Raw genomic sequence first — 17,039 nt, forward strand, 5'->3', positions numbered from 1 at the left:
TCTCTCTGACCTTCTCCCGGCCCTTCTTCTCTGAAGCAGGTTAGAAGACCCTCAGAGGACAGGTGCCTTCTCCATACCTGGAGTAAAAAAAGGAGCATCTGGAGATCCAGGATGGAGGGATATCAAGAATCTGAGCAAACAGGCTTTGCTGAGTTTCCTGGATTTACTACTCTCAGCTCATATTCTTTGCCTTATCACATCTTCCCATGACTTTCAACTCTTCATCAAAAACCACTCAGGTTTAATAATTTCTTCTGGTCTTTATTTCCTTATGAAGGCTCCTGTGTCACATAAGACTTACATTAAATAAAGTTGTATGCTTTTCTCCTAGTAATGTCAGTTGAATTTTCAGACCCAGCCAGGGACCCTAACAGGGTGGAGGAAAACCTCTTCCTCCCCTTCACTGTCCTCTTCCCCATGAAACAAAGGACCTTGTAAGTCTGTTCATTGCTGTAAACCAACACCTAAAACAATGCCTGTTTACAATGGGTACTTGCTGTTTTTTTTTTTTTTTTTTTAAATGAATGTGTGTTAACCCCACTAAAGACCAAATACTCAGACCAATGAGGGATACACGAGTGAATCAGGGATCAAGCCTGCTCTCCAGGATCTTGAGGTCTACTGGAAAGGAAAACACATAGAGATTACCTGCTATTAGTTCTGGAGAGGGAAGAGCTGACATCTAGCTGTAGGAAATCAGGGCTGGCCTTGAGTAGGAGATTGTATTTAAGCTGAAAGCTGAAAGATAGGTATTTCGGTATTTTCTATTTCATTCAATGTTCTCTTTGTCCTGCTTTTTTAGATGAACTTGACATCTGACTGCTTAACTACCCCCCCTTTCAAAGCATGTTGGCACTGCACTTGGTTTTGAATGTTTCTATTGTTTTGTGAATTTGGGCTGGATTCATTTGGTCATTTGCAGGTAAGGGCGCCCATGTGCAAAAATGCATGTTTATGTATGAAACATAGAAAGTAATACAGATTTTAGGCAATAAATTAGTTTGTTTAACTGAAATAAAATCTTCCTTGTAACTGCTTTTATAATTGAGCATATCTTAGCATTAGCATACAAATTAGCCCATAGACATAGGCAAATAAAAATGTTAATAAAATGTAAAGATACAATAGAAATTAATACTGAATTCGGTTAGGTTATTAATGTTAGACTACATTTCCATAATATAGATAAATATGGACAGTTTTGTCCAAACATGAAAGATTTTGTTCAGAATTTTAAAAATTCAAGATAATTTTATTATATAATCTGTGAGAAGAAAAACAGGATGAATGTTCTTCTCTTCTGCAGGGAAGGCAAAATATTTGTTTTGTCGGCATACTCTACTTCTCCCCAACCCTTCTGCCACCATTAATACTTGAGAATGACCTCATCTCAATAATGATTTGATTTACTATTACTAGAGATTCAAGCTTCCATGAAAGAAACTAGGGAGAATATAGAAATAGATGAAATCAAATACTTCTCCCTATGCGTGCCTTGCTTTGGCACCAAGCCATGCACAGCTCCAGGGGCACGATCCACGTGGACGCAGATGTGAGTGATGGTCCCAGGGCTGTCAGTCCACAAACTCTACCACCATACAAGGCACATCAGATTGTACAGAGGAGTAAGCAAGCATGGGTCGTTTCAGAAAAATTGGAGATTTATACCTGCCATTCTGAAGTTTTCAAAGTAGAAGGGTTTATTTAACTCTGGTTAGGAGCACTCTGCACGGTATCATAAAACAAAGCCAATTCCCCACCTTGTCAGAAGGAATATATACTAGAAGCACATCAATGCAATCTCTTTGTGGAGGACGCTGTGGATTGCTTACCTAAAGGCCAGTCTTCCCTTCGTATTTGCTAAGAGACATCCCCCACCCCCAAGTTCAGATACTGTGCAGCTGTGCAGTTTGTAAGACACTGGATATCCTTTTGAGCACGAGAGGGTAAAACTGGGTAAGGGTATTTCATTACTCTTTGTACCTTCGGTGTAGGAAAGGGCATTTGAGCAATTTTACCCAATCAGCTGGAGGGAAAGACTAGCTCAGCCTTTGGGGAGAGGTTTCCTTGATTCACCACCCCCTTCCCAAATGGGGAAAGGAGACAACCACTTCCTTCCTTTCCATCTTTAGACATTGTGATACTTGTATTGGCGTCTATACAGCCATCTTGGAACCTAACTTGTGTGGTATGCAGCGTCTTGAAACCTATCTATGTTTATCTTATGGATGGTTAGAAGTAGCTCAATGAAACCTTGGAGAACATCAAATTCAACTCTATCATTTATTTTTGTTAAACCGGTTTCCATATTGTTTGGCTTACTAATACTCTGCAGTGCAAATCATAACCATTAGCCCAACTATTAAGTTTAGGAAGCAGTGATCAACATAGATATGATTTGGTTAGGTGCCATTTTACAGGTAAACACTCATAATGTGACTCTTTTAATTATGCAGTAATTTCCAGAATAGTGTCCTGCCAGAATTAAATCACTGGCATCAGCAGCTTATTTCTAGAATATTTTCAAAATGGGACCTTGGCTGACTAAGATGGGTGAATTTAATACTTAGAGAGTTACAAATTGATGAACAATGCTTTTTTGCCTTGTCATAAAATAGCACACACTAATTTATTGAATGTTTGCTTTTATGCTAAACCATATGTTAAGCACTTCCTTGACTCAAATAGCTCCATTCAGTTCTCACAACAACTCAGGTGAGATTGCTATTCTACCCCTTTCATGGATGAGGAAATGGAGTTTAGGATGGTTAAACAGTTCACTCAAGATTACAGGGCTAATAGGAGAAAAACTGGGATTTGCATTCTGACTCCAGAGCTCAAGATCCTAATCACTGCAGTTTTCTGCCCAAGAGTTAAGATAACTCCTTCTTGGTTGAGGCATGTGGCACACTGTTGGGTGCCTACTTGATACCTGTTCTTTCTCCTCTCAAACAGAACCTCTATTTTGTTTGGGGTGACTCAGGATCAATTTAATGAATGGTGGCAATCTCATTTGCTTTTTGCCACTGGGCTGCAGTGGGCATGTAACCATTGTCTGGCTAATAAGGGAGATTCTACTGGTTGGGGTGGAAGGTGGAGTCTGGGAAAGGTTTTCTCCTTTGTAAAAATGGGAGGAGCACTGCCTTTGCTTCCGTTCCTGCTTGTACAGTGACCTCTGAGGATGTCCTGTCTGGAGCTGTGGCAGCCATATTGCAATCAAGAGGTGATAAGCTTGGGGCGCCTGGGTGGCTCAGTGGGTTAAGCCGCTGCCTTCGGCTCAGGTCATGATCTCAGGGTCCTGGGATCGAGCCCCGCATCGGGCCCTCTGCTCAGCAAGGAGCCTGCTTCCTCCTCTCTCTCTGCCTGCCTCTCTGCCTGCTTGTGATCTCTGTCTGTCAAATAAATAAAATCTTAAAAAAAAAAGGTGATAAGCTTGGAGACAGAAGCCAACAGACATAGGATGGCAGACAACAGGCACAAAAAGAACTTGGGTCCTTAGTGACATGATTGTGCTTCTAAATGAACCAAGGCTACTTAACATCTGAACCTTGTGTTAAAGATAGAATAGGGGCGCCTGGGTGGCTCAGTGGGTTAAAGCCTCTGCCTTCAGCTCAGGTCATGATCCCAGGGTTCTGGGATCGAGCCCCGCATCGGGCTCTGTGCTCGGCGGGGAGCCTGCTTCCTCCTCTCTCTCTGCCTGCCTCTCTGCCTACTTGTGATCTCTCTCTGTCAAATAAATAAATAAAATCTTAAAAAAAAATAAAGATAGAATAAATGATCTTATGCTTTAAGCTGTTAATTATTTTGTTCCTGCTAGCCAAATGTATCCTAATGGATACAATCTGGGTAGGAAAGGACATTTTCTCAGAGGTGCTATGAAAGTAGATAATGTGGAGGTTATCAAAATGTCACCCAGGAATCTGTTAGTATAGGTAATACTTCAGAAAAAAAACCACTCCATCTTTGTCCCAGATATGGGTATATCTGGGCAATCCATATGTCTGTGCTGGATATTTCCCCCTTTTCTCTCCAGATGCAGGGTTTCCTCTTCCCTGTGTGACTGACTGAGATGGATTGCAGCAAAGGATTCTCTTGCCCTTTGGCTTCTGGTTGGATTTGGCCACTGGGATGTACCAGCAGGAGAGTGGAAGAGGGAGGTGAGTGAGATATAAATCCCCAGCTTCCTCCTTGAGCAATTACTTAGGCTCACTGCATCCCTTGATTGAAGTTCATAGGCTCCTGTCTTGCTGCCCTTCTGGAGCTGAATTTTGGTTCCTTCCCCTTCTGCAGACCTAGGAGCTTATAGTCCTAGGGTTCCACACTACCCTTGTGGTTTTCTACAGGCTGCCCTCATTTTTGTAAAGTACCATTTGTTTCCTGCTAGGCTCTGCTGATGCAATGATGTGAACTAAATCACTGTAGTGGTTGAAACTTGGTGCACTCTATCTGATACATGAGATTCTGTGGAGTTATTCATAATGTAAATGAGGGCTTTCCTCAACCATTAAAAGGGAGACAGGAGACTATATAATTAGGAGTCACTCTGCAAAAGTAAAATAAAGTATCCTAGCTCAGAGACAAGTTTCTACTTTGAGGACAAGAAATCAAAGAAGACTACCTGGAAGAGATGGCATTTGGGCTGAGGATGGATAAGATTTTTAAAAGACAAAAAGACTGGTGAGAGTGTGAGTCAAGTGAGGGAAGAGAGAATGCTCAAGAGTTTTCAAAAAAAATCACTGCTGGAAGGGACCTAATGTTCTTTATTCAGGGTTAGTCCTCCCTCCACCTCCTTCACAGATGAATAAACTTGAAGCCCGAGATTTGGCCAAGGTCAAACAGTAAATAGGTAGCATGCAGATCTGCTAGTTCCTGGGCTAGTGCTAATCCTCCACATCACCCTACCTCTTCTCAGGCAGTCTGTGAACTTGTCAGACTCTCCCACTAGACTATGACTTCCTTGACAGCTGTTTTCTTCATCTTTGAACTCCAGTACCTAGCACAATTTCCGAGATAAAGTCATCGTTAACATCACCAGCTAACAAAAGGTAAGCCCCCACCTTCTGTAAGGCACTGTGCGGATATTTTATATGTACCTATTGAAACCTTCACAACAGCTTGGAGGGGTATAATTATCTCCACTTTCCAGCCAAAGATGCAGCGGCTCAGAGAGGTTGTCTTTGCCCCAGGTCACACAGCAGTATGCAGGACTCTATTTTACCTTCCATCATGGGCGTCCAATAACATTTGTTGAATGAGTGAATGAACAAACAAGAAGCACCCAGAGTGCAGGTGATCCGTTGTGCGAGGCCACCCTGGAGACCCCACCACCTCGGGCGATGGACTCTGCTCACCGTCTCCCCTCCAAAATACACCCTCTCTCGGAAGCGCCCCGTGCGGGCTCTGGGGCTCCACCCCCTACTCCGCCTGGCTCTCCAGCCACGCCTCCACCTCGGGGTTCTTTCTGAGCTTCCCGTCCGAATTTTCGCTTGGCTCCAGACGCCGCCAGGAGGGCCTCTCTGGGCCCTGCGATGTGTGGCGGGTTCCATTCCCCTGCCCCTCCCTTCGCCCTCCCTCACTCTTCAAACTTCTTTTTTCCACCCTCTTTAAACTTCACTCATCCTACTGCCCGCCTCCTCCACTCCCACCGACCAATCGGTGGTCCTCACTCTCGCCGAAGCTCCGCCCCTGCCCGCTGGGGGCCAATCCACGGCGAGGGAGTCGAGCGCTGGGGCCCGTTCCCTAGCGCCTGGCCTGTGACGGCAGCGCGCCGGGCGCCGCGCGGCAGGAGGGGGCGGGGCTCTGGGTGAGGGATGGGCGAGGGCGGGGGGGAAGGGAAGAGGGAGGCGGAGGAGGTTGCGGCGGGTTTGAAAGCGGCAGTTTCCTGGCAGCTTGGGCAGGCGTTGGTCTCCGCGCTCCAGCTCCGCAGCGGCCACAGTCGATCCTGCGACGGGTCTACGCGCGCTTTTGCGCACCCCCCGACGGATTTTTCTCGTTCCGGCTTTTGCCCGTTCACCTCCCCGCCCCCCTGCTTCTGCCTTTCCCGCCGCTCCGGCGCGGAGCCCGGGGGCCAGCCAGCGGCCGTGACCCCGCCCGAAACCCCTCTGGAGCCGCCCGGGGACAGTTCCCCTCTCCTTTCTTCAGCCTAGCCCGGAGTGGTCCTCGCCGAGCCCGGCAGCCCCGGGGAGCGCAGCCGGGAGGGGCGTCCGAGGGGCGTCTCGGGGCTTGGAGCAGCCCGGCCCCGGCGGGCTGCGGTCGGGGGGGGGGGGGCGCCAGAGCGGCGAGGCCCCCTCGCCGGGCTGCACGGGCCGCGGGGCCCCCAGGCTGAGAGGGGGCCGGAGCGGCGCCCCCGCCGCCCGCGCGGGTCTCCCCCATGGTGCAGCGGGGTTCGGGATGTCGAAGACGCTGAAGAAGAAGAAGCACTGGCTCAGCAAGGTGCAGGAGTGCGCGGTGTCCTGGGCCGGGCCCCCGGGCGACTTGGGCGCCGAGATCCGGGGCGGCGCAGAGCGCGGCGAGTTCCCTTACCTGGGGCGGCTCCGGGAGGAGCCCGGCGGGGGCACCTGCTGCGTCGTCTCGGGCAAGGCGCCCAGCCCTGGGGATGTGTTGCTGGAGGTGAACGGGACGCCTGTCAGCGGGCTCACCAACCGGGACACCCTGGCTGTCATCCGCCACTTCCGAGAGCCCATCCGTCTCAAGACTGTGAAGCCAGGTATGCCGGCTCTGCCTTTTGTCTCGGGGTCTGGGGGCAAGTCGGGGTGGGCGTTCTGGGAGAGGCGGCCACTCCTTATTGCTTATCGCCCTGGGTAATCCTTTATTTCCAGGGTGCGCGGGACTCCCTGGCGAGGGGGTGGGGGGTGGTGGTGATTCCCAATTTGCTGGTAGGAAAACTGAGCTCTGGCTGGCCCGGGCTTCTCTGCAGGCTGTCAAGTATTGCAGCCAGAAGCTGGGTTTCCTAAATCTGTAGCCCCGACTCCTACCGAGAGTTTCTGACCCGAGATGAAAAAAAGGGGGGCAGCCTTTTCCGCTGCTCCCCTTTATGGAGAAGGTCCTCATGATTGTAGCGTATTCTTTGGAACATTCTTATGCATTTTCTAATCGGGAATGAGGTCTTATACTATTGAGGCACTTGGTGCCAAGGTTACCACCTAGTGTACCTAGGAGGGCTTAGCGGCTTCAGTGTTCCTTGCACACCAGCAACACCTGGGAGCTGACAGCCTAACTCACTCAGTTCAGGTGGTTTCAGGTGTCTGGGTATGGATGCAGTACAGTAGGTGATATGTGACCGAGTAGAGTGTTCTTGCGGGGAGCTGTTGAATAGTCTGGGCTTCGAAAGAACTAGGTGCCTCTTCGGAGTAAAATCTTTTCTAAATCTTTGATTTCACACACATTTTGTAGAAGTGGTGAGTAAAACGGACCCCCGTTGCCCTGGTGTCTTTTATGCAAGTCAGATCTATTGTAAAGCACGTTCCGTTTATGTTTCAAAGCATTGATCAGACTGCGTACAGTGAAATCTGATAGTGTGCAATGGTCCTGATGTATTTGTTATCTACAGCATCGTTCAGTATTGGTTAGAATGTGGCTCTGTTTTCTGAGAGGCTTGTAGGAGAGAGAATTACGATCACAATGTTATTAGAAATCAAACTAGTTTCGTTATGTGTGCTCTACTGAATCTATAGTGCATCAAAATATAATGGGCTTTTTAATTGTGACTTGGGCTGGAGCGATCAGTCCATCCCTTCACTGCAAAATGCTAGAAAAATCGGGAGAAAAATTTAACATGTTCTCTCCCTCACATTGTTTTTTCTTTCTCAGCAGCTCACTTTGGAAATCTCTCTTTCATAGTCCATGGGCTTATTGGGAACTGATGGTTTGTGGTGCAATATACATATGTGTGAGTATTGTGGGTGTATACGCACACACTCACATGTCCCTGCAATCTTAAATTAAGATTTTCTTCATGTGGTCTGTTTCATCATATTCATTTTAAGCTTACAGTTTATGTAAGGGCTTCTTTTTTATTGCTAATTTAAAAAACTTTGGCAGACTTTAAACTTCATTTTCTGTATAGTTTCACGAATTAAGAAAGTCTTAACTCAAACTTTCAGAGCCATATGTGAAAGGTGGAGGAAAGGTTTTGGGGGCTGTAATTTAGTGAGTCAGGCACTGTCTGTAATATGCAAAATACTATATAATACATGGTTTACTAGTGTAGGTGCCATTTAGTTCAAATCCCATGAGTCAGGGAATAATGAGAACATCTGCATCATAGTGTTTTGTTTTGATTAGTTGGGGCCATAAATGAGAATGTAACTCTTATTTTCAAAAATAGTTTAAGATTTAATAGATTGAGGAAGTCGATATATACTCAAAGTATTGTGATTCTTTTAGAAGACTGGGGAGATCTTTAATATTAGTCTGATGTGCAGGTTATATATTTTCTCAACGCTTATATCAAATTTAAGAAAATAATTCAAAGTTTAGAGTGTATTCGGTAATATACATTAGCTGTGTTGAATAAAAATCATATGCCCTGGGATGTAGTTGATATTTTTATAGTAATAAAATTTTGCCCTCTTGACAACCACAGTTACTTTTCTACTTTAAATGTTAAGCCAAAAAACAAAGAGGGGAATAATTTATATTAATGGGTTTAGCATATTTTCTGATCATTAATAATAAAAGTTCTGAATACAACACTTATTTTTTTAAAGGTATGCTCTGCTTCAGTAATTTCTAAAGCGTACCACTATGTGTCATCTGAGATTCTTACTCTTTGTTTCTAAGTAAGTTGTAATTTAAAAATCTCAATTTCTCAAAGGATAGTATTCTTAGTTTTTTAGTATCCTCATGTTAAGCATTACATGAAATGGCTTTCTTAAATGGCTTTGTTTAAACAACATTTGTTGTAAAATAGCAAGGTTTTTGCATGCTAAGTGCAAGACTTCAAATATTAGAAATTAAGGAACTAGAAGAGTTTATTCCTAGAACTTTGGGTGTAATTACAAATCGCATAAATATTATCTCTGGAGGAGACAGGGATTCCATACTGTTAGGCTTAAATTTGAAAAGTATGAAAGTACAAAGTAAGGAAGTTTAAAAAGGAATTTGCTCTGCACATTTTTTTTTTCATTTTATCTAAACTTTGTGAGAGAAATGGATTTTCCATTTTAATAAGGAATTGTAAAGTGTACTTTGCACTGTCTCTTGTCTTGATTAGCAACTCTTCGTAAAACTATATTCATAAGATCATCTAGAAACTAGTACAGTTCAAGAGTAAATTTAACATTTCTGTGAGATGTAATAATAGTGTGGAATGATCTCACATTCATTGTCTTCTGACAAAGTCCATGGCAAAAGGATGAATATAGATCCTTCCTAGTTTTCTCCTTTTTGTCTAGTACATGCTAAGAGGAGCTCAGCCAAAGCCAGCGTCAACACCTGGATGACTTAAGGAAGATTCTTTCTGGCATTGACCGTCTTCTGCTTTGATTTGAGGCTTTAGTATTTTTTTTTTTCTTACTTGCAAATTCCATTAAAGATTATAACGGAAAAAAAACCCCACTTTAAAATATGGTTCTTAATCCTAGGCTTTCTTGAGAGAATTAGGGAATTTCTTATTGGAATCTTATTTTTACTTAGTATTCACATAATACACAGCAGTCAGTACATTCCTGCTTCGAGGACCGTCTTTAGTTTCACCTGTTCCTTGGCCCAGCTGGTCACCTATATCTTAATTACAAACCTTTTCTTTTTTTTCTTTTCTTCTCTCCTTTTTCTCTTCTCTCTCTCTCTCTCTCTCTTTTTTTTTTTTTTATTCTTGTCTGCAAGGAGAAAAGTTCTTAATTGAATTTGATCTTTGTAGTTTCACAGTAGTAAAGGAAGTTGAACTTTGGACCTCTGATGAAATTGTTACATGATCTAGTCCTATGACCAGGCTTAGTTTCTTTGATTTTATTTCAGAGTGTATTTTTAAGCAGTTTTTTTTCTGGCTAATGATAGAAATAGTCAGTTTTGTTCTAAAATTCTCCGGATGATGAATGTTTGACTTTAATATTCAATTCGTATACTTTTTTAAACACATATTTCAGTGGTTGCAAATTATGTGGATTTTATTCTGCAGGTTAAGTATTGATACATTAAGTACATGAAATCATTATCTACTGCTTTATTATGCTTTCAAACTACCTTAAGTCTGCTACTGTATCTAGAGAGGAAAATCATGAGGAACAATATTACTGTTTAAACAAAAACTAATTTGAAATAGATCTTGTTTAATGCCAATTAATTGTAGGTCAAAGTTTGCCACGGACTCTTAGAGACATTTGATTTATAGGGGAATTTTGTTAAAATGAGCACATTCCTAGAAATCCATTCCCCATTGGTGAAGAAGCATTACTAGAAGCTTTTGAGTAAGGGTGTTACGTTATGCCAATAATGAATAACTTTATCCCTTTCTTTTAACTTTTGGGTCTTTCTGTCTTTTTGGTTTAATGGGTAATTTGGGACTTGTGAATTTTGTTTAGGTGGTTGTCATATTTGATGAAGGGAAGGGTGAAAGAAGTTAAAATTCAATTGCTAGCTGCCTACGTTTCTAATACAAAAATCTTTTTTAACATAGAAGCTAGAGATTGGGTGAGGCAGCCTCTTTGTTAGGGAAAACAGCATTAAATTTTGATAAACCTTAAATTGGAAACTTTACTGTCCTCTCAAAATTTGGTAGCAATTTTTTGGGTCTAAAATTGGTCTCAACTCAAGTAACTTCAGGTTTTGGACTTTATTCATTGACACCTTCAGTTCATGTGAATAATGGGCTTATGTCATAGAAGCTGAAGAAATATTTAATAATTGGCCCTTTTCAGTTTTCATATCATTTGTTTTATTCAGTTGAATGTTAAAACTGATTTTCATGGGACATAACTGTGTTCCTGGGGAATATAAATTGTTTTCCTTTGGAGGTTCTGGGAAGTACTTTATAAAACCTCTGAGAGACAAATTTCTGTGTGTGTGTGTGTGTGTGTGTGTGTGTGTGTTTCTTGGTCTCTAATTTATCTAAATTGATGGTAAAACAAATCTACATTTGCTCCAGGATCTGACTTGTGAACTCAGTGCATAATCTTCTCAGGTGAATAGTTTCATAAAATATCTTTACCATATAATCTCTAAGTGCTTTATAAATTTTGTGAGCACTTAGGAGTTTGGGGAGTGTGTTGTCAGAGAATTTCATTTTTATGAACCACTTCCATATTCAGTACCAATTCCAAACTCTACCAATTCTTAAGTCAGTTTTTGGTTGTTTGTGATATGATGAAGGGTAAGTATTTTGGTAATGAAGACCAGAACTGTGACCCTTTTAATTAAATAAGCAGTTCTGGCTCTCCTCTGAATTTTTGAGAAATAATTTCCTTGCAGTACTACATTTTGGCAGAGAATGAATGTCCTTTATTTAAAACTGCTCCTAAGGGTAAGACTTTTGGTGGCTCAGAGGCTAGTGTTATGAGAGACGTGTTTGTGCGGGAAGAGTTGTTCTTCTCCTTGAAAGTATGTTATTTAGAATGTTTCCCCCAAAAGGTGCTGATTTTACTTTATAAAGAGAAAAAGTTTGGTTCCTGGCACACGTTCATTCCCTCAGCAGCCGTTTGGGGATGTACCCATGTGAGCTAGCCCTGGTGATATAAAAACAGATATAAAAATGAATCAGTAATGATCTCGGTCTTCAAGAAGCTCACACTTTAATGGGAGCTTAAGGTTTCATTGGCCAAGAAGACCTGTAGTACGGGTTTTACCTTTTTCACTCTTCTCCTAGTACTTAAATAAAACTCTTTAGATAAGTTTGAGTGTGAATTTTGGTGGAAGCTAGACTAATTAATTGGTTGCCAAGCACACTGTTCTAAAAAGTGCTGTGGGGCTACATCTTAGGATTTGGGTTCTCAGGTCATTACAAAAAGAGGGAAATCAACTATAAACACAATTATCTTTTGAAAAGCCCTTAGTTAAATTGCCCTCAAAATACAATCTGTGTTTTAGTCAGGGTGTATTTTATACATTGTATTTGTATTATCCCATTTATAGGACCAGAACTTCTTACCCCCCCCCCCCGCCCCTGCCATGTTGGAACCAATTGCTGTGTTTTGGCTGAACACTAAGTGAAATAGTTTTGCTTGCATTAAAGAGTTAGGTTTTTTGTTTTTGTTTTTTTCTTTAATAAAACCCATCTTTTAATTTTAAAAAATTACCCTCATCTGGGTGTGCATAGTGAATTTGTAGAAGTTAAATGTGCCCATGAGGTGAAAGAAAGCTTTCATTGCTTTTGTGTCTTGGTAGGGTCCTTCCCTTGTGCCCTGATTTTCTGCTTTGGCTAGCAGAGGAAAGAACTGTGAAGAATTTTGAATTTAGCCTGGCTTTGAGAGATGGATAAGTGTTGGTTGAGTGAAATTCGTATCCTCTCAGTAGTATGTAAGAAGCAGAGGAAGAGACAGACACGGGACAAGAATGTTCAATACAGACAGATCTTCAGTATAATCCATCTCAGTCATGTATGTGTATGTGGGTAAAAACTTATTTTGTGTAAATGCACAAAATCTGCATTATAGAATAATTGGAAAATGGAGAATCATATTGTTTAAATATATAGGTAGTTCTAATATGAATCATCTAGAGATAATGCTGGTAAAGTGCTTATGGCCATTTCTACCTTCAGCCTTATTCAACTCGTAATGTAATGAGTATTTTTATTTAACCCATAATGTAGCTGAAATATTATTGGTAGTACTTTGCTTTAGGGTAATAGGCTTTCTTGTGTTGCCTTGGAAGCCTAGCCAATTTTATAGGAAAATGCAATTTGCTAATCTAGTAAAAAGAGAACTGGAAATAGATTTCCACCTTAACTCCCCCTTCTCTTTTGTTAGAGTCACAGTTGACTGGCTTCCAGAGAAAAGGGTAGCACCATTATATTTCCATCCCCACCCCCCCATCCCCCCAACCTTAGCAGTGTGTCCTAACACAGTTGCTCCGCAGTGTTCCCAGGAGCAGCTCTGCTTCCTCCCAACCTCCCAATTTCAGTCATTGCCTCATGGCCAGGGGAACATGGATTACATTTTGAGCACCATAATTTGACTTGTGACATAACTAAATAGCTGAGAAAGGACAGATGGTGCTCATAAATTGGAAGGTACCTTGTTTTAGTAACACGCTGGAGATAGTTTCAGAGACTCAGGAATATAGAGGGTTAAACTTTTTGCTATAATGTATTTGGAGTTTAGGTTTTTTTTTTTTTTTTTTTAAGATTTTATTTATTTATTTGAGAGAGAGCAGAGGGGAGAAGGTCAGAGGGAGAAGCAGACTCCCCACGGAGCTGAGAGCCCGATGCGGGACTCGATCCCTGGACTCCGGGATCATGACCTGAACCAAAGGCAGATGCTTAACCAGTTGAGCCCCCCAGGTGCCCTGGAGTGTAGGGTTTTTAAAAAATATTATGGAATGCAAATTGGAAAAAAATTTTGCTTTAAATTTGTTAAAATTAGCATCTATTCTATTTGGAGGCAGTCCTGGTGTCGGGTATACATTATGAACAGTACCTGATCTACTTAATTAAAACTTTCTAGCGTCTTAGGTGCTTTGCTATTTTTTTTTTTTTTTTTAGATAATTTTAAATACATAATTATTTTTCTTGCTTCCAGGGAGTTTGTGAGTGGGTACCCTGTTTCTCATTGTTGTTCTGATTGGGAATTATATGTGACTATGAAAAATATTTTTGTTTTCCTTTTAAAGAATTTATTTTAGAGAGACAGAGTGAGTGGGGGCGGGGGCTGGGGCGGAGCAGAAGCAGATGGAAAGGGAGAGAGAAAATCTCAAGCAGACTCCTCACTGAACTCTAAGCCGGACATGGAGCTCAGTCTCACAACCCTGAGACTGGGACCTGAGCCAGAATCGAGTTGGACCCTTCACCAATGGAGCCACCCAGGTGTCCCAGCAAAAATGGGGTTATTTACGTACATATGATGACGTTTAACAGAAATAGTTTTATGGAATGAAAATACTCTGAAAGGGAGGGGGAAAAAGGAAGTATTTATTAATAAATGCTTTATTTCTGACCTTCATCAAATAGAATTATGCGAACTTGGCTTTTTTTCCCTCTAATAAAATAACTTAAAAAAAAAAAATCCCTTTTAATGGAGTAGCCCCAGACATCTATTACTCTTTGGATGTGGTTATCCAGTTTGCAACAGGTATTTGGTGATATGTAGGTCAGATCTCATCAGGAAGGGGGAAAAAAAAAATCCCAATTCACATATCTGTTTCTGTGTTTGTAAGGATTCCATAGCAAGTGACAGAAACTACTGAGGTTAATTTAGGCTAGAAAGTTTATTGGCTTACACACATGAAAACCCACGCCTAGGGCTGTAGCAGCTAAATTCATGCTCTTAAGTGATGGTTATTGGGACTCTCTCTTGGCCCTTTTCCTCAGACTTGGCTTCTTTTTCAGCTCACCTCTCAGTGTAGCAAGAAAGGTAGCTCTGAACCACCCACCCCCCAAGTCATATGGAGTCCTTAAAGCTTCTCATCTTTATTCTGGAGTCCAATAATGAATTTCATGCAGGGACTCTGTGCCCTCTTGGACCAGTTGTAGAGAGAGGGCAGCCGGGTACTGTGATTGGCCAGGCCTGCGTGACACGTCTACTCTTGCAGTTGAGTATAGAAAGCACAGTGTGATTAATAATTGTCCTAGAACTCTAGGAGATAAGGGATGGGTATTTCCTCAAAAGATGGGATGCTGGGGAGGCAATACTACAGGAAATGGCCTCTTTTGAAACATTTAATCTCTCCTACTTTGAAACCACCAACAGTATACAGTTGTCATAAAGCTTATCATTTTTTAAAAACCAGGTATTGACTATAGACCAAAACTGAGATACTGATTTTATTCAAATAGTTTACTTAAATATTATAATTTTGAAGTTTTTAATCTAAGAGCTGCTTTTATTTAAATGCTTTCTCTTTAAGTTATCAACATCTCGGGGTGCCTGGGTGGCTCAGTTGGTTAAGCATCTGACTTTTGATTTCTGCTCAGGTCATGATCTCTGAGTCCTGGGATTGAGCCCTATGTCGGGCTCTTTACCCAAGGGGAGTCTGCTTGAGATTCTCTGTTTCCCTTTCCTTCTACCCCTTCCCTCCTCCCCTGCACGTGTGTGTGTACATGCTGTCTCTCTCAAATAAATATATCTTAAAAGATATCAACATCTCAGTTTTTTAATGTGTGCAATTAAAAGGTAGGTACTGCTTGTACTTTTTCAATTTTTTAAAACATCAGGATTCTCTAAGTCAGTGCTGTTTATTCTTAGGTGGATAGGATGCTTTGGAGGATCATTTAATTATCTTTGCCATTGAGAAAATGATTGTTAATCTGTTTAATGTGATTTTTTTGAACTTCATATTATTATATCATTTTGAAGATGAAATTCTAAAATAATTGCTTTCCAGGATGTTTTGCTATTCATTCATTCATTCATTCATTTTAAATAGGCTCCATGCCCATTGTGGAGCCTGATCCAGGGCTTGAACTCATGATCCTGAGATCAAGACCTGAGATAAGATCAAGAGTCTAAGGCTTAACTCAGCCACCCAGGGGCCTCCAGGATGTTTTGCTTTTAAGACAATGGTCTTTTAAAATATAAACTGAAGCTGCATTTTTATTATTTCTAAGCGTTCTCTAATAATACCTTTAAACCATGATCTCATAGAAGTCAAACATAAACTACTTCACTGACTCTTTGAAACACTGCTTAAGTGTGTAATGTAGTAGCTGTTTAATCATCTAAAAAGTTATTTGGCAGACACTGTAGGATAAAATCTGACCCACCTTTGTTTTTTCCTGCCTCCACTGGAGGAAGGTACTTGGAGTAGAGTTGGCAGGTTGAAAGAGAGGGGTGTGTACACTGAATATCTTTTCCCACTTTTTTATATTCTTGATTACCAGATGAGTATCTTTAACTCCAATACCATGAAAACAATTTAAAATCAACCTTCAGTTTATGTATAACATGCACGGTAGGAGTTCTGAAGTTTGGCTTAGTGTTGTCTGGTTGTATCTTTAGTGAGTTTTTTTTTTTTTTTAAAGATTTTATTTTTTTATTAGATCACAAGTAGGTAGAGAGGCAGGCAGAGAGAGAGGGGGAAGCAGGCTCCCCGCTGAGCAGAGAGCCCGATGCGGGCCTCGATCCCAGGACACTGAGATCATGACCTGAGCTGAAGGCAGAGGCTTAACCCACTGAGCCACTCAGGTGCCCCTCTTTATTGAGTGTTAAATATTGTTAAATTATTTATAAATATGCTATTTTATACCAAAGCCAACATTCACGGAATTGGGTGTGATTCATCAAAAATCATATCATGACTTTGTATTTTTAGATTAATGTATGTCTGTCTTGGGATGTCTTTAAACCATGTTTGGAAAATCACTGCTTCTATTGCAGAATCCTCTATTATTAGAGTTCTCCAGTATTAATTCCACATATTGATTAATTAAGCCATGAAAGCTGTTAAAATAATACCATTTCCTTACCTCTGCTCACAGAACTATATCTTAACCCACTTCTGTAGCTTTGGGCAGGAGGACATTTTGTTAAAATATTTATTTTAGCTAAGGATGCTTTTCACGAGTTTCCGTGTTTTCAGTTAGAAAGTCCATACTACTTAAAAATTTAATTTCCTTTAAATAGAGTTAGAATTGCTAACTAGAGCTATCTCGTGAGATGCTGGTGAATGAGGTGACACATCAGCCTTCCTTTGGCGGTGACTCTAAGTTGGCAACCTTGCTCTGAGTGTAATAGGAAATATTCTGACTTGGGGACTTGTGATACTACTAGCTGCCGTTTACTGAGTAACAATTGTATGTCCATACATCATACACCCCCTTTGTTTGGTTTATAAGGATATGCATATTGGCATACATGTATTTCTATAAAGAAATTTACATGTTGTCATTCTCTGTGAGTCAGACGCTGTCCTCTCCCTTTTACACATGAGAAAACTAAGGTCCAGAATGA

The 17,039-nt window shown here is 41.5% G+C and overlaps 1 protein-coding gene across 2 annotated transcripts in view; it reads left to right on the forward strand.

Annotated features, from left to right (window-relative positions):
- Positions 1 to 6,363: 6,363 nt before the first annotated feature.
- Positions 6,364 to 17,039, forward strand: part of LOC111143415 (membrane associated guanylate kinase, WW and PDZ domain containing 3) — a 230,891-nt gene continuing 220,215 nt past the window's right edge. For both annotated transcript variants that reach the window (XM_022497139.1, XM_022497141.1), the window contains exon 1: positions 6,364 to 6,706. In XM_022497139.1, coding sequence (XP_022352847.1) covers positions 6,391 to 6,706 — 316 coding nt within the window. In that variant the 5' untranslated portion in view covers positions 6,364 to 6,390. The remainder of the gene's footprint in view (positions 6,707 to 17,039) is intronic.

This window comes from Enhydra lutris, unplaced genomic scaffold (genome assembly GCF_002288905.1).
Source record: "Enhydra lutris kenyoni isolate GAN:26980312 unplaced genomic scaffold, ASM228890v2 scaffoldscaffold9, whole genome shotgun sequence".
In the NCBI taxonomy this organism is placed as follows: domain Eukaryota; kingdom Metazoa; phylum Chordata; class Mammalia; order Carnivora; family Mustelidae; genus Enhydra; species Enhydra lutris.